General features: G+C 37.8%; 1 protein-coding gene across 11 annotated transcripts; it reads right to left on the bottom strand.

Moving 5' to 3' along the window:
- Positions 1-16,536: 16,536 nt before the first annotated feature.
- Positions 16,537-19,137, bottom strand: LOC133709862 (uncharacterized). Of its 11 annotated transcripts, none has more exons than XR_009846397.1 (7): positions 18,929-19,137; positions 18,187-18,252; positions 17,512-17,680; positions 17,296-17,428; positions 17,151-17,209; positions 16,939-17,028; positions 16,537-16,834 (listed from the first exon to the last, which is right to left on the bottom strand). XR_009846397.1 is itself a non-coding variant. In XM_062135792.1 (6 exons), the coding sequence occupies exons 3-6, from the start codon at positions 17,364-17,366 to the stop codon at positions 16,701-16,703; spliced, it is 336 nt and encodes a 111-aa protein (XP_061991776.1). In that variant the 5' UTR covers positions 17,367-17,405; positions 17,512-17,680; positions 18,929-19,137; the 3' UTR covers positions 16,537-16,700. The 11 variants fall into 11 exon arrangements, 4 of the variants coding, with proteins under 4 accessions (XP_061991776.1, XP_061991778.1, XP_061991777.1 ...); XR_009846393.1 differs by having other exon boundaries at positions 17,296-17,405; XR_009846396.1 differs by having other exon boundaries at positions 17,296-17,402.
- Positions 19,138-20,267: the final 1,130 nt, after the last annotated feature.

Below are 20,267 nucleotides of genomic sequence, written 5' to 3'. Positions count from 1 at the left end.
CCTTAATCAAAAGATGGCGAATCAAACTCTAAAAGCAAGTTCACCCGTAGTCAAGAAAATGCAAAGTCAAGAAGTCAAGAATTCGACCAGTCAAGATACTGTTCACTGCCATTGGACATGGATTTACACCCGTTGTTTTTCTTGACCGGTCAAGACTGTTCATCTTTCACTGTTCATCAATTTTAACTATTCATTTTCCATTGTTCATTTAGTGTTTTAACTGCTCCTTTTTACTGTTCATTAATTTTTTTTTGGGATGATGAGAGCTATATGAAGAGGAGGAAGGTGTAACTATGAACTCTAATTTTTTGGTTGTGAGATGTAAAGAAAATGCTAGGTATTTATAGAAAAATTTTTTACAATTTTTTTTCTTACCGTTTCTTAACGTTACAACCCTATACATAGCTATTAATTCCATTACCGTCGGATCCACCCATTTAATTGAAAACAACGGCCCAGATCAAAGGACCGTTGCTTTCAAATTTGGTGATATCCAACGGCAACAATCCACGCGTCAACTGCCTGCGTCCCACTTGTTGTCGCTAGGCGACAAAACTGCTCTGCCTCCATGCTGTCAGCTGCTGATTCGTGTGTGCCCACCACTCTAGCTCTCCTCCGCGTCTCTCTCTGCGTCTCTGACGCTGACGTCCACAATAAATGCTTCTCCACCGAGCTGGCAGCTGGGCAAGAAGGGTCAAACGAAATGTCATGGGCTTGCCTTTTATTTTGACTAGGGTCATCAAAAGCCAAAACATGGCTGGACAAATCTAGGCCGGTGGAGTTGCAAAAACTGTCTTGCCCGGTCACCACATTAACATTCCATCCTTTTGCCCGGTCAAACACATACCGGTGGACTTGCTCTAAGTCCGCAAAAGTATAATCCGGTTGCTACACTTTTGTCTTATAGTATTGTTTTTGGTTATACTTTTGCATCTTCTAACAAGTCGACCAAAAATTGTTTTCTTGCCGATGGAGCCCAATCTCATTGAGGAAACATGCAGAGAAACAACAGACTACAATCTTTGTGTAGATCGAACCCTAATAGAAGCAGCTTTGCTGCAAATGTCACAGTGTGAGCCTATACAATAATCAAAGTAGTTGCAGCCAAAGTAAATAGTACTATGAACAAAATTGGTGAGATGCTTGGACCAAAAGGGACAAATATAGTGTTAGCAATTGTAGCAATACTTACCACAAATGTTGAGAAAATTATCTCCAAAGGTCCAAGAAACAAATTCGAAGGTGCTACTTTAGTATGACAAAGACGCTCATATATCTAGCTCGTCTATGAATATGTACTTTTATGTGAGGAAGCTTTTAATGGTCGCTCTCCTATTACTGACTTGAACAGAGATGTTGAAAACATTGCGGTTGCGGCTAAAGCAGTGGGTTGGGCAATTGGGTTGATATGTTCCTGCATTTTGTTTTAAATTATTTTACTCAATAATAAATATCTCACTGTTACATGATAGCGGAATGGTATGTAATGGCCATTCTGGCTTTTGATCAATATATTGGCTACTGCCTTCTTCAAAAAAATTAACCTTCATCCGCGCTTTGAAAAAACAAGTCTAAAGCCGCGCCACTCTCTGAAAAACAATAAAAAATACTAGGGTTAGGGTTTATGTGCAACCTTCAACTGAATCACCATGAGTTATGTTGATGTCATGACTGCCTGTCTGGCTTCTTCTCTTGCATTGTGGAGGGGAAGAGGCAGGTGGACCTGCATCCGTCACAAGGGAAAGGTTTGCGGCAATTAGAGGTTTTCATGGTTGGAAACCTTCTCACTGCAAGGGAATTCAAGATTCATTCATTTGGGTATGTTTCGGAATGCTTGGAGGGTTGATGGTACTCTGCAGGTTTAGGGACAACATGTGCTATTCACTTTCTCAAATCCGGCGGAGAAGGTTCGTATTTGGAAGGGGGCTTCATGGGGTTTCAACCAGGCTCCGGTGGCATTAGTTGAATATGGCAGGGTTTCTTCGATAGAGAAGGTGCCTTTGGTGAAGTCATCTTACTAGATTACACTGCAGGGAATATCGCATGCTTTCAGATCTGAGAGTACATAATAGGTGATTTTCAGGAGATCGAAAAGCCAAGTCGATGTGCTGGCAAGTACCTTATCCGGGTGGAGATTCCTTTGGCCAGGTCGTTGTCTTTTCAGCGCTGGTATTGGGTGGAGGATGAAGTGGAATTTTTATGCAAGTTCAAGTACGAAAAACTATTTGATCGATATGGTATATGTGGGCTAATCAACCATGTTGGATTATTGTGCTTCGGGCCGGCCTTGAACAAAGAGGATGCAAGGGTGGAGCATATAGTTTTGGACAGACTAGCAAGGAGGCAGTCGAAATCTGGACTAGTGCTGTTAGGGTCTAAATTTGCGACTAGTTCGACGAGTTGCAGCATGGTCAACGCAAGTCTTCAAGCTAGGATTTCGATCAATGGCCAAACCCTATTTTTCAGAACCAAAGTTACGAATTCTATGCCGGAGAAATTGCTGCACAACCCAGCTTATCTCATTCAAAAGCCATGTCGGAAGGTGACAATTTGGGAGCTTGAGAAAGTTGATACAATTGTGGAAACCATGACAAGTAAATGATGATCTAGGGTGGAGGCTGAGGTTACCATCTCTCCAAAGAAATTGAAGCTAAGCTTAGTTGTGGGTATGAAGAATTTGGAGTCTTCAGATATGTGACTCGTTCCATTGATGCAGGCTGACAGTAATTGTGTGAAGAAGAGAGGGGGAGGTCAGTGGGGAGTCGAAACAAACTCCCTTAATTGTTGGCAAAATAAGGTTTTGAAGCCTAAAGGTGCAGTTGGGAAAAAGAAGAAACTATAGAGCAATCTGTTGGAAAAGCTAGATGGTGCAGCTGATGGACCAAACTCTAACCCTAAGGGGAAGGAGCTTGCTGTTGTTTGATTTTATTTTTTTCCTAGGATATTAAGTCTGTGTGAGTTGGAAGAACTTCTATGAGTTTTCTAAAACGCTTTTAATTACTTGCTTGTACTACAAATGCGTGATTGACAGGTGAGAGCTAGTTGAATGATTTCCTTTCCTTAGAAGACGAGGTAATCATTTCTTGTATAGGGTTGCTTAAATCGAGCGTCCCATAGAACGTAATGGTTTGCATTTGCTTAGATAAGTTATACCAGATTTTCTTGTCTGATTTCTTGTTGAGTGTTTGCAGGCTCTAGCCTTTGACTATTGATTCTAATGATATCAATTTATATTTCAAAAAAAAAAAACTTCTTCCTTCTTTTTTTTATATGTTGCACTATTGCATAATCACTGATAAATCAAAAATATTCTTTGCAAAAAAATTGTCCCGGTTGTAATTTTTAACGAAGGGACCGTCTGACTCTTGATAAGAATGTATCACGTACTTAATTGATCAATACGTTTAGTTAGATTAATTGTCTTTTGGCCTCTTTTTTTTTTTGAATAGATTGTCCTTTGGCCTTTCTTGATAAGATTTGCACTTTTATGGATCACAATATGGAGAGTTGGGGATATGGTCCAATACACATTTTGGTATCTAAACTTTCAAAATTACCCTCGTAGTACCTGAACTATTGCTCCGTTTCTCCATATGGTACTTCCATCCAATCTGCCGTTAACTTTGCCTATTAATTTTTTTTTTGGGAGATGAATGTCATCCTATAAGAATGAGCCACGTAGGCAAAGTTAACGGCAGATTGGATGGAAATACCATATGGAGAAACGGAGCAATAGTTCAGGTACCATCAGGGTAGTTTTGAAAGTTTAGCTACCAAAATGTGCATTAGACAATAGTCCAGGTACCATATGAGGATTCTTCCCTTTACAATAACAAAAAATAGCATATATATAGTTTTTTTTTTCATCCCACAATTCTCGGTAGGGCTTGAGCCATACCAAGAAAGGCTTGGATCCGCCCTTGGAAATGACCTTCGTCAGGGCGTTTAGGTTTGGAGTGAGAGAGCCAGACAAAGCCTTAAAGGCCATGTTGATGGACACAACTCTATGATTAGAGTCACACTCCACCCTATCCCACATGCAGTAGTCACTGGCTTACCAGCCACTAGGCTTGGGCTTCAGGCCGTCACGAAGCCTCAACATGACGGATGTGTCGTCTCCGGCAGCGGCGACGACAAGGAACACGGCGAGAAAGAGCATAGAATTAAGGACGCATTTCTGGGTTGGTGTTGTGGAAGCAGGCTGAAGATGGTGAGAGAAAATGCAGTCTTGGTTTGTGGGATTTGAAATGAGGGGTTTGAATAGTCATTGCCATTCTAAGTCTCCTCCCTCTCTGCTACAGTACAATGTTGATAGCGACATTCAACTCATAATGGGAAGCCTCCATTGGCCGCTGTGCAGAGAGTTCAGAGGCTTGTCGATAGGAAAAGCAGAGTTAACGTATTTCGAGAAAGAAAAAAAAAAGGGAAGAATCCTCATATGGTACCTGTAATGCACATTTGGTACCTAAACTTTCAAAACTACCCTGATGGTACCTGAACTATTGCTCCGTTTCTCCATATGGTACTTCCATCCAATCTGCCGTTAACTTTGCCTACTTGTCTCATTCTTATAGGATGACATTCATCTCCAAAAAAAAAAAACAAAAATTAATGGGCAAAGTTAACGGTAGATTGGATGGAAGTACCATATGGAGAAACGGAGCAATAGTTAGTACATTTTGAAACTTTAGATACCAAATAGTTTTAGGAAGAGACCCGACCAGATTATTGTGAGAGAGTCTAACCTGTTGGAGATTCGGGAAGGAGTCGAAAAAATCCGAAAAATGCCCATTCATAAATATGCCAATCAAAAGCTTGTCCACAGAGATTTGAAGCCCGCGAACATTCTACTTGGAGAGGACTTTACTGCCAAAGTTGCCTACTTCGGTCTTGTCCGTCTGTGTTCTTCAAGAAACAGGTCATCGTCTCCTCTTTCGCAGCCCGCTGGAACTCCAGGATACTGGGCTCCAGAATGTTATGTTTGGCTGGAAGTGTAATTGATAAAGCAGATGTTTACAGCTTTGGGGTAATATTAATGGAGTTGATCACAGGAAAGAGAGTAATTGGCAGTCACTGGACAGAAGAGGATGTGAATTTGGTGAATTGGTTTCGGAAATTGCTGACTAATGATGGTTGTGTGGTTCAGATTGATAAAGCAACACTAGCCAAGGCGGTTGATGGGGAGATTAATTCCTTGGAAGAGGAGACTGTTTCTTGCTTTTGTTCTGTGGCAGAACTTGCCATCCACTGCACGGAAAGGGAACCCAACAGGAGGCCAGACAGGTTACACGCTGTGATGGAACTTTCAAGACTAGCTGAGAAACCGTGGAAACCATCAGAGCCAACAGTTGACGACAATCCTTTGATTGCTAAGTCTCTGAATGAAGCCATACGTGAGTGGAAGAAGAAGGATAAAGCAAGTACTTCGGAGTCCCGTACTACACGAAAGGCCGGTGGAAAGATGAGAGGGAAATTCGTGAAGAGGATGGGTAGACTTGCTGGACGCATAACTTATTAGTGAAGCAGTATGATGACTTTGGTTTTGAGTTCTCAGTTATTCTCTAGTATCTAAAGAATTCGTGTATGGAAAACTCACATTTTGGAAAGCAAATTGTACTTTTTCTACTGCGTTAAATGAACTCCCTTTTTGTTTTGAGTTTTCAATTTATTTTGAAGGTTTTAGATTCCTAGTTTCTTGGCATAGTTAAATATGCAGATCCCTTTGATCAGTTTAATGACCAAGGACCAAAATATTGAGTTTCGAGGAAATTTCGATGGTCCCGGAAACGGAAATTTCGACGGAAATATCGAGGATATATCGATTTCGGTAAATAATCAAGAAAAATGATGGAAATTTGAAGAAAAACATGGAAATTTTAAGTAAAACTTTTAGATATATTTATTTAATCAATTGTCTACTATATATGAAAAGAAAACCTTAATAAACATTGTTATATAGTAATTTGTAATAATTTAAGATGAAACGGTAAATGCTGAATCGCCTACAACTTTGAAAATTTTAGAAATAAACATCTTTTTTTTTTTTTTTTTGATGTCCGGAAACCCAATGGGAGGCGAGGCCATTACATATTATATACATTCTTTGTACATATCATACATCACACCTTGAATTTCATAAATAACTTAATTAGAATCACGTAGAAGACTTATGAGGTACAAAATTCAAAATGTAATTGATTGTTTTATGTTAGTTATTGATTGAACATTTACCTAAGTTTTCAGATTCGTAGGCAAAATGAATATATATTAGAATGTTGCAATGATAACACAAGTGTAGGTGCAGTAGAGTTGGCTAAGGCTCTTTCTCAAAGAGCAATGAAGTGACCAAGGTTTGAGCCTTGGTGACTTTGTTGATTTTTTTTATTGGAATTTTTGGCCAACTATATGTCAGCCACATGATGTTGATGTTGCATGTGACTGATGTGAGAAAGGGTGGTAGAGTGATGGTGACTTTGCGTGTGACTGATGTGAGAAAGGGTGGGAAGAGTCGGAAGGTTCCGGAAATTACCCAAAATTTCGAAAAATATCGTCAATTTCTCAATATTTCCGGAAATTTCTAAAATATCCGTCAAAATATACTTGGATGGTCACTGAAATTACCCAAAAATTAGCAAAATATCATCAATTTCTCGATATTTCCGGAAATTTCCAAAATATCCGTCGAAATATACTTAGATGGTCACGGAAATATCGACACAAAAAAAAAACGAAAATTTCAACGAAATATCGCCGAAACTTTCGATTTTTTAGTGCTTAGTTTAATCTGATGGTTATTTTTGCAATCTCATCATTGTTGGTTATTTTTGCAATTTGAATTCCATTTATGCTTCTTCTTTATTTTCACTTACTACCTCAAGGGATGGTTTATTTTTCTACTGTTAAGTGCAGACTGGTAACAAAGTTGATGAAGTACTTGATGAGACTCTTATGCTTGAGGTTCATGCCAGTGGGGAAAGGTTTGTGTCGCTCATTCATACTCCATAATGATTCATGATAGTTTTTTGTTCTGGGAATTTTGAATCTGGAAATAGGAATCTTGTAAGTTGCAAGTGGAAATTTTGATTCAATTTTTCTTCTTAGTAATTGTTTGAATCGTTTTGATTTCACTTGTGGTGTCTACTGTCTTAGCCGAAGTGATACACAGAGTAGCTACAGACCAATTGGGGTTGGTGGGGGAGAAGTTTCTCTTGTCATGGATATATTCCACTTTTTATTTTCATAATTTGGTTTTTCAAATAGTGTACTTTAGTTTTGTTGTTTTCTCTTTTGATTATGTGAGTTCTGGGGTTATCGGGTCATACTGTAACAAAAATGTTGAGATTAGTCTTCAGTTCTTTACGGCAGTTGTATTAAGGTCTGATACTCCTGCATAGAAACTAATTCTCGAGTTCGAAGCAATATTTTAGAAGTTTGAGGTGAAAATTAGATTCCTATATTTGTGTAGGTACTATATGATGAAGTGTCATCTGTTGACACAAGCACAGCTGTCCCTAGTGTACAAGAATTAAATGACTATAGCTTGGCAAAGAGACAGGCCAAGGAGGGAGACTAAGAGGCCTATCAGGTTCCAATAAAAATAGAGTCTCTAGCCCTTGAAAATCTGGTAGCCGTTTGAGTTATGCTTGGAACTTGTTATCAACATTTATATTTCTTTAAAGCTTTGTTTGCTCTCCCTATTATATGTAAGCGGTAGGAGAATGTCTCAGCAGTTTTGTTTGATCAACTGAATGAAATCAAAGCTAAAAGCTACTTTTCCAGATCTCTCTATGTTTCCTTTTGTTTTCTTTCTTATTCTCAATAGGTGATCTGCCTCAAGTGGTATCAAAGCACCACGTTTCTGGGCCTCCAAAAAAACAACCCAATGGTTCGTGGTGGACGCCGTGGTGGGCGCGGTCTTCACGGACGTGACCCGCGTGATATCGAGAATGAAGAACTAAGGAGACAAGTGCAGCACTTAACAGAGTGATTAGAACGCTTTGAAGCCCGGAGTCGTGAGGAGGATGGTTCGGCCTCCGACGACGACAATGAAAATCCCTTTCACTTTCGTGCTCCGCATGAAGAGCCAGGTGGAGAGGGCAGGTATGATCGTGCTGGTCAGTTTGATATGAAAGTGGAGATTCCTGAATTTGAAGAGAAAATCAAACCCGAGGTATTTATTGATTGGCTAAATGCAGTAGAAAGAGTCTTTGATTATAAAGAGATGCCAGACCATCGTAAGGTAAAGCTTGTTGCTGTTAAGTTAACAAAACATGCATCATCTTGGTGGGAGCAGTTGAACATGAGAAGAGAGAGGATGGGCAAATCAAGAATTACTACGTGGGAAAAGATGAAGAAGGCGTTAAGGGGAAAGTTTCTGCCAGACAACTATCTTCAAGAATGGTTCTCAAAGTTGTATAATTTTCCACAGGGAAACAAATCAGTGGACGAGTACACTGAGGAGTTTGATTTGCTCATGATTCATTGCGGCATTGATGAACCGGAGGAGCAGACCATTGCCCGTTATCTAGGCGGGTTACGGAAGGAAATTCATGATGTGGTAACCTTGCTGCCTTATTGGTCATATGATGATGTTTACAAACTTGTAGTCAAAGTAGAGAAGCAATTGAAGCAGAAGATTAATCGAACAACTACTGGGTTTGGTGTTCGCAACCCCATTCGAAGGGAACAACCTTTCGAGTCAGTTCGAGGACAAGAAAAGCCAGGTCCACGGCTTTTTGAGAAGGGAGGTATGGGTAAAACGGATGGCAGTTCAAGTTCTAATCGACCGACCGGTCCAAGCAACAGATTGGTGAAATGTTTCAAGTGCTCAGGTTTGGGACATTTGCAAGCTGATTGTCCAAATAAAAGTTTTATCAATTTCACAAATGATTTCAAAGGTTTTAAATCATCCTTTGAAATCATATGCAACTTTGTGAAAGGTCTCCACCCAAAGAAAAAATGACGAATGAATTCACTAGCTTCTATATATAGGAAGAAACACACCAAAAATTCATCATTATATGATAATAATGACATTAATGTAAACACCTAAAATTAAGTACTGATAAAAACCTAAAGTGAAGGTAATACCAACAATTGACGAACTCCATAATATTTGTTAGATGATTTTGACTATTAATCTTATTTAATAGGTGAATGGGGAATTTGATAATGGCAGCTTCAGTAATTCTTAACAACATTGAGTTTTAATATTTACCCTATTTAATAGGTTTTTTTATTTTGAATAAACCTAATTAATTGGTTTGGGTGTATATTAAAACACTCTTATGGATGGGTTTATTCTAAAAGGGGTGTGTGAATTTGGGTGTATAATCAAATTCCCCTATTTTCAGATCATGAGGCTTTGAAGTACATCAATGACCAACACAAATTGAATGCTAGACATGCAAAATGGGTGGCTTACTTGCAGGAATTTACCTTTTCAATTCGGCATAAATCTGGCCTCCAAAACAAAGTTGCTGATGCATTGAGTAGAAGATCATCTATGTTGAGTTCTATGCAGGTCTTTGTGATTGGGTTTGAAGTCCTAAAAGAACAATATGCAGACGATCCTGACTTTGGGAAGATTTGGAAAGATTGTAGAGAAGGAAAGGGTTCGAAGTTCTTGTTGCATGATGGATACTTATTTTATGGCAGCCGCTTATGCATACCCAGGTGTTCTTTACGATCTGTTATAATATCAGAATTGCATGATGGAGGCCTTGGTGGACACTTTGGGCGTGACAAAACTTTGGGGTTGGTTGCAGCAAAGTTTTACTGGCCTGGAATGCATAGAGATGTTTCTAAGCACGAGGAGAGGTGTCGAATGTGCCATATCGCCAAGAGTAAGTCTCAGAATACAGGCTTGTATACACCATTGCCAGTTCCTGAATCACCTTGGGAAGATGTCTCCATGGACTTTGTTTTGGGACTGCCGAAAACAAGACGTGGGGTTGATTCTATTCTTGTGGTGGTAGACAGATTTTCCAAGATGGCACATTTTCTTCCCTGCACCAAAACCTTTGATGCAACTCATGTGGCACAGTTGTATTTCAGAGAGGTTGTCAAACTTCATGGGGTGCCTAAGTCTATCACATCTGATCGTGATCCTAAGTTCGTTAGCCATTTTTGGAGGACACTACGGCGTAAAATGGGAACTCATCTTCAATTCAGTAGCTCTCATCACCCCCAAACAGATGGTCAAACTGAAGTGGTAAATCGATCTCTTGGAAATCTCTTAAGAAGTCTTGTTGGAGGAGAAAAGCATAATTGGGACCTCTCTTTGTCACAAGCCGAGTTCGCATACAACATGTCCAAGAATAGATCAACAGGGAAGTGCCCTTTTGAGATAGTCTATGGGGTGATTCCAAATGGCCCACTTGATTTACTTCCTCTGCCAATCACCAACAAATTCAGTGGTGATACTGAAGACATGGCAGAACACATCAAAAATTTGCACTCACAAGTTCAGAAAAGATTGGAAGAAAGTAGCAAGAAGTACAAAACAGCAGCAGATAAGCATCGAAGATATTTGGAGTTCAAAGAAGGAGACTTGGTGTGGATTAATCTCTGCAAAGAAATGTTCCCAAGAGGTAAGTTTGGCAAACTCAATGCTAGAGCTGAGGGTCCATTTCGAGTGCTTAAGCGTCTAGGTGAGAATGCATACCAGATTGACTTACCTGGAGATATGGAGGTATCAGCAACTTTCAATGTTGCTGATTTGCAACCATACTATGGAACTGGTATTGAGCAGAACTTTGACTCGAGGACGAGTCGTTTCCAACCAGGGGAGACTGATGAAGTGTCATCTGTTGAGACAAGCACAACTGTCCCTAGTGTACAAGAATTAAATGACTATAGCTTGGCAAGAGACAGGCCAAGGAGGGAGACTAAGAGGCCTATTAGGTTCCAATAAAAATAGAGTCGCTAGCCCTTGAAAATCTGGTAGCCGTTTGAGTTATGCTTGGAACTTGTTATCAACATTTATATTTCTTTAAAGCTTTGTTTGCTCTCCCTATTATATGTAAGCGGTAGGAGAATGTCTCAGCAGTTTTGTTTGATCAACTGAATGAAATCAAAGCTAAAAGCTACTTTTCCAGATCTCTCTCTGTTTCCTTTTGTTTTCTTTCTTATTCTCAATAGGTGATCTGCATCATTATAACTATTGTTAGAACCCGGAAGGAGTTCAAGGCTTTTGTTTAGACGCTTATTTAGAACTCCACCCCTGCAATTTTTAGTGTTGCTTGATTCTCTCTTGGTTAGGTGCTGTGCTTCAGTTACGATGTTCTCATTTTTGGTATATTTTGCTTGTATTTTTCATCTCTATGTAACTTTTATTCAGGCATACACCTGATGAAAGTTCTGCTGTTATGGATACTTCTGAGGGTCTCGTTAACGTAAGAATGACTGACTAAAGAGGAGTGCCAGGCAATGCTGAAGAACCTTTGCAGCAGGTTTGTATGCACGTCAGATTGTCTGTTCTTCAAGCAGCCAAGTTGGAAACTTGAAGAACCTGCGCTATGGCGCTTGGGCGAAACAAGTAATTGTGTTGCTGAGTTTGGAGCATTATGCAACAAATTCTAAATTAGCTGACCTTGTCATTAATGGGCATTGGAGACAAGAAGAAAAAGGTCATTAATGGACAGGTTGGTTGTTTTCTATGCTCCATATGCTTGAGGTACTTGCTAGTGAGGGAAAGGTTTGTGTGGCTTATTGCACGGTGTCCTGTCCGACAGAATATATGTCTTTCTGGACTGTGTATACATGAATTTATGTGAAGAGCCAAAGATTTCCCTTAGTTTCCAAGGTGGAGAATATGATTTAACATGAATATTCAAATCCTACTACAATGGACAGCACCGTGGAAGTTCTAGTTTCTTATGCCCTGTTGGAGTTGTATAATGGCATTTATGCGTTGTCTATTTGCACATAAATTGCTGTGAGTATTTACATCAATCATGTTTTACTAGAGTTTAGTTTGATGTGTCTGCTTTTGTGCTCAAGTCCTGTTTTTGGCTCTCATATTTCTGCTTCCATTTTGTGTCAAGATATTGAAACAAAGTACTAGGTTTTCTGATGTATCCTTTGTTCTATAATTTGGTCATGCCTTTTGTTACTCTGTTGTCCATCTAGAAGGTATATGGCTGTTGTAATAGATGACTGCATTGTTCAAATCAGATCTCTATTGAACTGTTTCAAACTGTCCGTTCTTAGTTTTCCTTTGTGACATTCATCCTGATACAAGACCTGAAATACCCCTATTCTTGCATCATCCACTGATGTTCTTACAGGAGCTTTTAGAGAACTGACTCTGAAGCTGGATTTCATGGTGATTTTATGAATATCAGGAGTGTCCTTGATGGCCTTGGGGTTCAGAAACCTCAAGTTTTAGTTGTAGCTAACTTCCTTCCTTTTTGCTGTGCGCTAGTTTTTTGTCGGGAGGAACAAGGAAGTGATGTATCCTAATGATGATCATTGGTTTAGACAGTGCATAGTGTTCATAGAGCCTGCATACAATCAGACAGAAGATGTGGTGCATCTGTCTCTAAGTAGACAGTTAGTAGCAGCTCTTTTCAAGTTCTTTGCTTGTGTAGCTTCCTTTGTTACATTGTATATTTAGATGCTAAATTTAGTTGGTTTTGGTTTTGTTCCAACTTTTTTCTGGTTAGTTCAAGGCAGAACAGAAAAAAATTTCACCTCACGTTATTTTAGTTAGGAAGTAACTATATATCACTGTTTAACCCTTTATGGGGAGTGAAATTCACACTCCCTATTTTATAAAATCTGTTTAAACTATTTTAAACTGAACAAGTAGCAATTTTGGATGGGATTGGTGCCATGATCTAGCATTTCTCTTTATCAGTCCTGAAAAATAAATTTTACATAGCATGTTGTAGTCATCACATGCTAGGATATCCTTTATTATGTCTTTAACAGTTATATCCATCCCAAGACTAGCTTCCTATATCTTCTATCTTTTCCTGGTGTTTCTTTGGTATGGTCAATTCACATTTTATTGCCTTTTCTGTGCAGGAATTTCATCTAGTAGAAGCTCAACTGTAGGCTTTGAAGGATCTCCTTTGTCTGCAGGAAGAAAGGAGGGCAGTTTGATCTAATTTCAATTCTACCCAAATCTGTCATCAACTGCCCCGAATGGACCTGGTTCCAAGTCTCCTACGTATGTTAAAATCATCTTAGCTTTAAATTTCCTGTTAGAAATTGCTTTTATTTGTCCATTGCATCTTCATAGTTAGGAAAATAATGGATTACTACATTTTTTTTTTCTACTTGAGAAATGCATTAGTTATTTATTTTAAAATAAACTTCTCTACACCTTGCAGTAGGTAACTTGCAGCCTTTCTACTTATCTGTTGTAACTACATGTTTGAACCTATGTGCACCAAGGGTTTTGGTACTTGAAATCGTAGTGTCATTCAGATTCTCATGACATCATGAACTTCATTTTTGATGCCTTTAGGTCCAAGAGGTTAACATGTCCATGGTTGTGTACTGGGTCGGTCCTAGATTTTGGGGCAGCAAAACATAATCTGGTGGTCAACAACATAACATTCTAGTTCATGGACCAAAATTCCTTGTAAGTTTTATACATCTCCAATCCACTGGGTCATTTATGTATCATTCCGAATTTATAGTACTCGCATTTATTCTATCTAAAGACTCATACATAGTGGTAGTCCACAACTAACACCCGTATCTATCCACCAACTAGTTTGCCTGATTTGTTGTCGTGCTTATCTTTCTAATCTGTCTGACTAAGATAAAACTCCTAAAAGTGTGTGCAGCAAGGAAATGTTGATAATAGTTGTACAAAATAATATGATTTTGGGGTGTTTATAGAACCCTACGTATAAGCAAATCATTCGTAGTGCATAGTTTTTCTGCTGGATAATTTTTTTTTTTCCTGCTGGATTTGGTGGAACACATAGTTGAATGGTTTAAATGATCGTTTATCGAACTGACTAAGGTCAGGAACTGCTTTTGTAGAAATAGTATCACTTCATCTTAAGAACTCTGTTAAAATAAGGATGTTGTGACGGTCATTTCAATTTGTAATAGAGAAAATTCTGAAGAGTTGGACCAGATTGCTGAACTTCTTTCAGCAAAAGCCAAAATGCTGGTTGTGTGTCTCTTGCTAGGGATCCGGCTATGTTTTTGGTGTTCAGCCCTCGAGTCCGAAGCACGTTTTGTGAACCACTGCCTACTTGAACTCTTATTGTAGAAGTGCAGTAATTGTCCGATCAAGCTTGAATGATAAGACCTCTTGTTTTGGGACTTAGTAATAGTAGGTATCCAATTTAGACATTTCTTAATGCTGAGCTGATATAGTCCTATAAACCTTTTGTTCCCAGAATGGCGGCCATGGTTATGGGGCATTTTACACAAAGTAACTAGATCAATGTGAAGCACGAGGTTTTTTAAGAAGTTAATAGACATGGAATTCGCCTATTACTGTGTTTCTGTATGTGGTATATGTTATTATGAGTAATAAGAGCTGAACTTGATTATGGGTCACAAATCTTTGCTAAATCCAGCTTTTTGGATATACTGTAAGGTGATGATATACTCCTGAAAATACTGAATGTCTCTGTAGGTAAATTTAGAACCAGCGCTGTATACTGCTGGTGCTTTTATTAGATTATATGACTGCAAGCGCATTTACATTGTTTATAAATGTGATGAAGGAAAAACAAAGTGTTTGGAAGTGCACTGATTTAATTTTTTTTTTGGTTATTGCAAGGATGAAACTGAAGGGTTCTTAAATTTTATTAAAAAAAAAAAAATTGTTGCTTATACCACATGTCCCTAATTGATCTAATTATTTGATGTTCAACTACACCTATGTATAATTTGTTGCTTAGATTACGTTTGGATGAGTGTTGCTGTTATGAAGATTTTGATGCATTCAAACGTGCACCTTTGGTTACTGAGAAAATGGCTGAAAGAGAAGGATATAAGATATTTGATTATGTTCACTTTGGTTTAAACAGACTTTTGAGTCCTGTGAATGCGACTATGAGAATTTTAGGTCTTTTTCGGTTACATGTGTTTATTTAAGTGTTGCTGTTGTAAAGCTTTTGATTCAGTCATAATGTGCACTCTTTGTTACTGAGGAAATGTGTGAAAGAAGGATATAAGATATTTGATAGTGGTGTTTGGTTTAATCAGACTCTGAGTCTTGCAAATGTGACTGTGAGGAGTGTAGATACTTTTTACTTGAGGTTACATGTGTTTGCTCAAGTGTCGCTGTTAAATAGCTTTCCATTCGTAATGTAAAATTTGATTTTTTTTTTGATATAAGATATCAGATAGTGCCGTTTTGTTTATGATACTTTTGATTTTTTGACTGAATCTTTATGGACATTAATAGCATAATTTGGCTTACAGAGTCTGATGAACCCTGCCAGATCCATCTCTCTTCATCTTTAGAGTCCACTACTGCAAATAATGGCGATTCCTGCCATATCTCTTGGAGTGTTAGCTAAATCAAGTGAATTTGATGGCTCAAAGTTTTGTTCTATGGGGTTGAGGTTGTAGCAAGCTTTCTCAAGCAAGCTCGGATTTTTTTCTTGAACGTTCTGCTGGTGTGGATGCTAGATCCAAGAAGCTTCTGGATGCACTGGTTGAGATTGTTATAGAGGGGGACTTCCACACTGTGCCTGAAGAGAGGGACCAAATTGCCAACTCCCCGGTTGCGTGTCTCTTGCAATGGATATGCTTTTGGTGTTCAGCTGCACTTTTCGTGGACCACTGCTATTTGAATTCTTATTGTATAAAGGCAGAAATGATCTGAACAAGCTTGAATGGTAAGACCTCTTGTTTTGGGAGTTGATAATAGTAGGTATGCTTTTACTCTTCCATAACAGAAGGATTATGTTATAGAAACTCTAGTGACTGCTCCTTTTCTTTTTATACTATGATAGCTTGTATTTTATTGGCTCAGTCTAGCTTTTCATGGTTGTGTTATTACTTATTACTAGGAATGAGAACCCGCGCGATGCCGCGGGGAAGAATTTCTACTTTATGCTTGCTAAATTTTGTATGTTTTTAAGTGTTTGATTAGCATAGATAACTAAGATGTGTTTAAATGAAACGAAAAATTCTCAAAATTCGAAAGCCAAAACACGCAGATGGTAGTCTTGCATATAAGTCACATGAAAAGGATTAACACACAGAAAGCAATGAAACAACTAAGATATTGATTCGATAAATCTGTTAAGGTGGAATATTACTCCTATACATATATGCAGGCCCTAGGCTAAAGAAAAACTAATAAAGAGTCAAAAGCACAAGGCACATGAAGTTCAGAATCCTATTTGTCTATCCCTTTTGATTGGTAATCAATTACCTTTTTCTGAGGTTTTTCTGCCCCCCATTTTTCACTACATTACTATACCTTTTAGTACTAAATATCAGTTAGTTAGATTTTCTGGAGCTCCAGCAACTTCTAGAAAGTTGGAATCTAGTTAATGGTCATTTCTGTTCAATATGAGACACTATACACTTACAACCTTCATCTCAATGTTGAAGTAATTAAAAATTTACATGAAAGCATTCCTTGTACAGTCTTCTTAGACACAATTGTTTGTCACCTAGTCCTAGCCTTGATATACAGTATTCAAATTTTACATTCTGTATCCAAATCAAATCAAACAACCAAGCTATTTGTTCATTCACACCACTCATTGGAGAAGAGAAAGTAAGAGATATACTCTTATGGATTCCATTTCTGCATATCGGATCTTCAAAACTGATGATGCATGAATTTCATTGGTGTCGCATAACTGCTTCATCAGCGCCAAAAGTACATCATTGCCTATTCAATAAAATTAAGAAACCACAATTAATCATCAAACATGTCAATCAAATTACAGGAAAAAATTTTGTAAATGAAAACTGTATTTGCCTATTTGGTCAAACCTTTTTTATGATTGTTGTTTGAAGTAATAAAACCTTCTGCTAGAAAGACAACAGCCACACAGAGAATTTTCGCTGTTTGTATCAATTAACCTGTTTGTATTAATTAAGGCTCATGAATTCCCCAAACATCAGTCTGCTCAATGTAAGTACTCTAATATCAACATGACCCTAATCTATTGCATTATTTGCAATAGTAATTAGACCAGACTAACCTGTCTTTGAGCCAGTTGCGGGGGGTTGACTATAGAACTGAAGTGTAATTGAGATCCGCCTATAAGACACATTAATCGTTATAAATTATGACGATAACAAAATAAAAGTCTAAGATGTTTAAATTAATGAAAACAATCCAATTACCGTTTAGCAACTTGATTCTTATATAAGTATAACCTTCTGTAAGCAGCTCTAATGTCTCTTTTCACTATCATCAATCGTCATGGCTGAAAGTCTCTCCAAGGTTATGCCTGCTGCAAACAGATGACCAAAATTGCTACAGCATTGAAGACATAAGGCATACATGCATGATATAAAAACTAAGGAGGATAAGGAGGAAATTTATAGTTTTCTTTTTACCTCTCAACATCCTCATATCTGATGCGAATATTTGAAATTGAAAGTTTCAAATTTCCAATTATTCTGGTGATCAGGGATCCCAACCATGATTAATTCTTCAAGGAATCAAAAAGTATAAATAGCTAAAACCATTATACATACAGAACATAGGACCTCCAGCAGAACAAATCTACAAAATTCACAAAATAATTTACACATCTCCTTCATCAAGAAAATGCAGGTACGTATTATGTATAATGAAAGTAACCGGTAAATTTGAAAACCAATAAAAACCGCCAAAACAAAAGCAGCAACATACAAAGAGAAAATATAAACTGAGACATTCATATATGTTAACATTCTCCATATATCAGTCAATATCAGCAACTAACAGCAATCAATGAACTAATAAAAATTGAACAATCCTAAATTATACACATAATTTTCACTTTCATACCACATAATTTACATGCAGGTTTCAGTTAGCATAGAGAAACCATTAGTACAGTTTATAAAGAGACATCTAATGAATGAAAAGCTATTTGTGTGATACGTCAATTGCAGTTAGAATTTTTTATGCAGAGTTCTCATACATTAAGCAATTTCATGTATGATGAATACTATATACTGTATTTTTTCTTGCAGTAGAGTCCCTGAGTTTTTTGGTAAAACTATAATATTAATGTTGCAAAGTACCTGACCAAGATATGTTTTGCTTTATGACTCTTCCCCGCAAAATGTATACTATTCATCTGCATATATCTAAAAAGTTTTGAAAAAGAACTCAGTAAATGAATTCAAGTTGTAAGCTTCGGTTACCTACATGTCAATATGCACATTCCAGTAATAAAATAGAAATAGAAGAAACAGCAAGGAGAGCAAATGGTACTGAATGGCATTCTAAACACTAAAATTTTAATTCATACTTTTATATTAGGAGGGTATGGAACTAAATCTATTGAAGTTTAAATGGTTTTTACCGTTTTTTAGCTTATTTAACCTAAATCTATTGAAGTTACATGTATGATTGTAGTGATACCTTTGGTTTCCTCTGCTTCAATTTAATGAATGAATCTGAACATTTTAGCTTTCTGTTTTAATTTCATCAATTCTGTTCAAACCAAGAACATTGACATATCAACTTCGGATGTGGATTGTTTCAAACTCATTGCTATAAAAATGATATATAACAATGTTCTAAACCTTTATGTTCCTCTTTATCCTGTTTTCTACTTCAATCATCATTGATTCTGTTGAATTAGTTTCCCATCTCCAATCTCAATAAAAATTCGAGCTCATCTCTATCAAAACCCACCAAAGATTCAAACTTTCACACACATACATACATAAGCAATAGCCAAGAAAACTAAAACCCACAACGTTTTTCTCCAAAGAAAACAAAGCCGTGAGCCGAAAACGGTGAGAAATGAAAACGTACCAAGTGAGTTCCCATTTTCTTGATGCTGAAGCTATAGCTTGAAGCAGTGGTGAAAACTCTTGCTGTGTTGTGAGGAGAGGGTGAGCTTTTGTTGTTGGTGACTGAAATAGACCGGCTTGTGGAGACAAAACCCGACCCGGAATTGGAATCTCCGATGAAGACGCGGTTGAAGAGGTGGCTGTCTGAATAGGTCAGTGGCAGAACGAAGAAAGGAGAGCAAAAAGCCTCAGTCTGGGAGGATTAGGAAGAGGGGGAAAAATAGGTCAGTGGCAGAGCCGTAAAAAAAATGTCAAATGAGGGCAAAATAGTCTTTTCGCCCACGAATGAACAGTTAACTCATCTTTTATATCTATTATTATAGAAGGATAAATGGAAGTGGTTTGTTTCTTCCTAGTTAATAAATACGCCTGCCCATCTTTTCAGATTGGATTAACCAGGAAGCTGTTCCAAATCTAGTAAGGCCAGAAGGAATCACATAGGTGGAAAAGAGGGGAGACTTGGTCAATTGGTAATTGGTAATTGGTAATTGGTTTGTCTCTTTAACCACAAAAATTTCCGGCAAAGCATTTTGTGACCTTGGAATAGAAATACAAAATTGGAGCATTATGCAACGAATTCTAATTTTGTCATTAATGGGGCATTCAGCACTCGGGACAAGAAGAAAAAGCTTACTAATGTGTGTGGCATGACAGCTTGATTTCTCATTATGTTGACATATGTGAATTTTGAATTTAAGTTTCTGCTATCACTCGAGTTTATTGGAATTGGTTTTTTTTTTTTCTTTTCTCTCTTTTCTGCATAATGCACAGAGAGTATCTTTGTTCAAATTGTTTCATTTTATTGGATTTTGATAATCATCCATAGAATTCTGTTTGTCGAACAAAAAGAAAGTTGTGTCATTCGTTCCTTGAGAGTCTCTCTCTCTATCTCTCTGATTACTCTTTTAGTGGATTGAGGTTGCGATGGGAGGCATTTGATCGATATATTTCCTTCTCCTTCTCATCATCATCTCGCTCCCGGAATCCTAAATTCCCGAATTTGATTCAGCCCTTTCTACGATTTCGATTATGATTTGTTGTTTTGCAGGAGTTCTTCAATTCACCAACAAACACTCCCAGTCCGTGCACGATTTGATCAAAGGAGTCAACTTATTATACGCTTATGCTTCCCTAAGGAGAGCTGAATCACAGGGAGATAAACATCCCGAATTATTTACATGGGTTGGTACTCCTAGTCACCACGAGTGTTTGGAAATTTTCAGAGAATTTTTTGAAAACTTGGGCTATTTATTACTATTTTTAGAAATTACTAAGTGATTTTTTTTTTTTTTGAAATGGCG

Source organism: Rosa rugosa, chromosome 5 (assembly GCF_958449725.1).
Source record: "Rosa rugosa chromosome 5, drRosRugo1.1, whole genome shotgun sequence".
Lineage (NCBI taxonomy): Eukaryota > Viridiplantae > Streptophyta > Magnoliopsida > Rosales > Rosaceae > Rosa > Rosa rugosa.
This window is presented reverse-complemented; position numbering and strand designations above follow the sequence as displayed.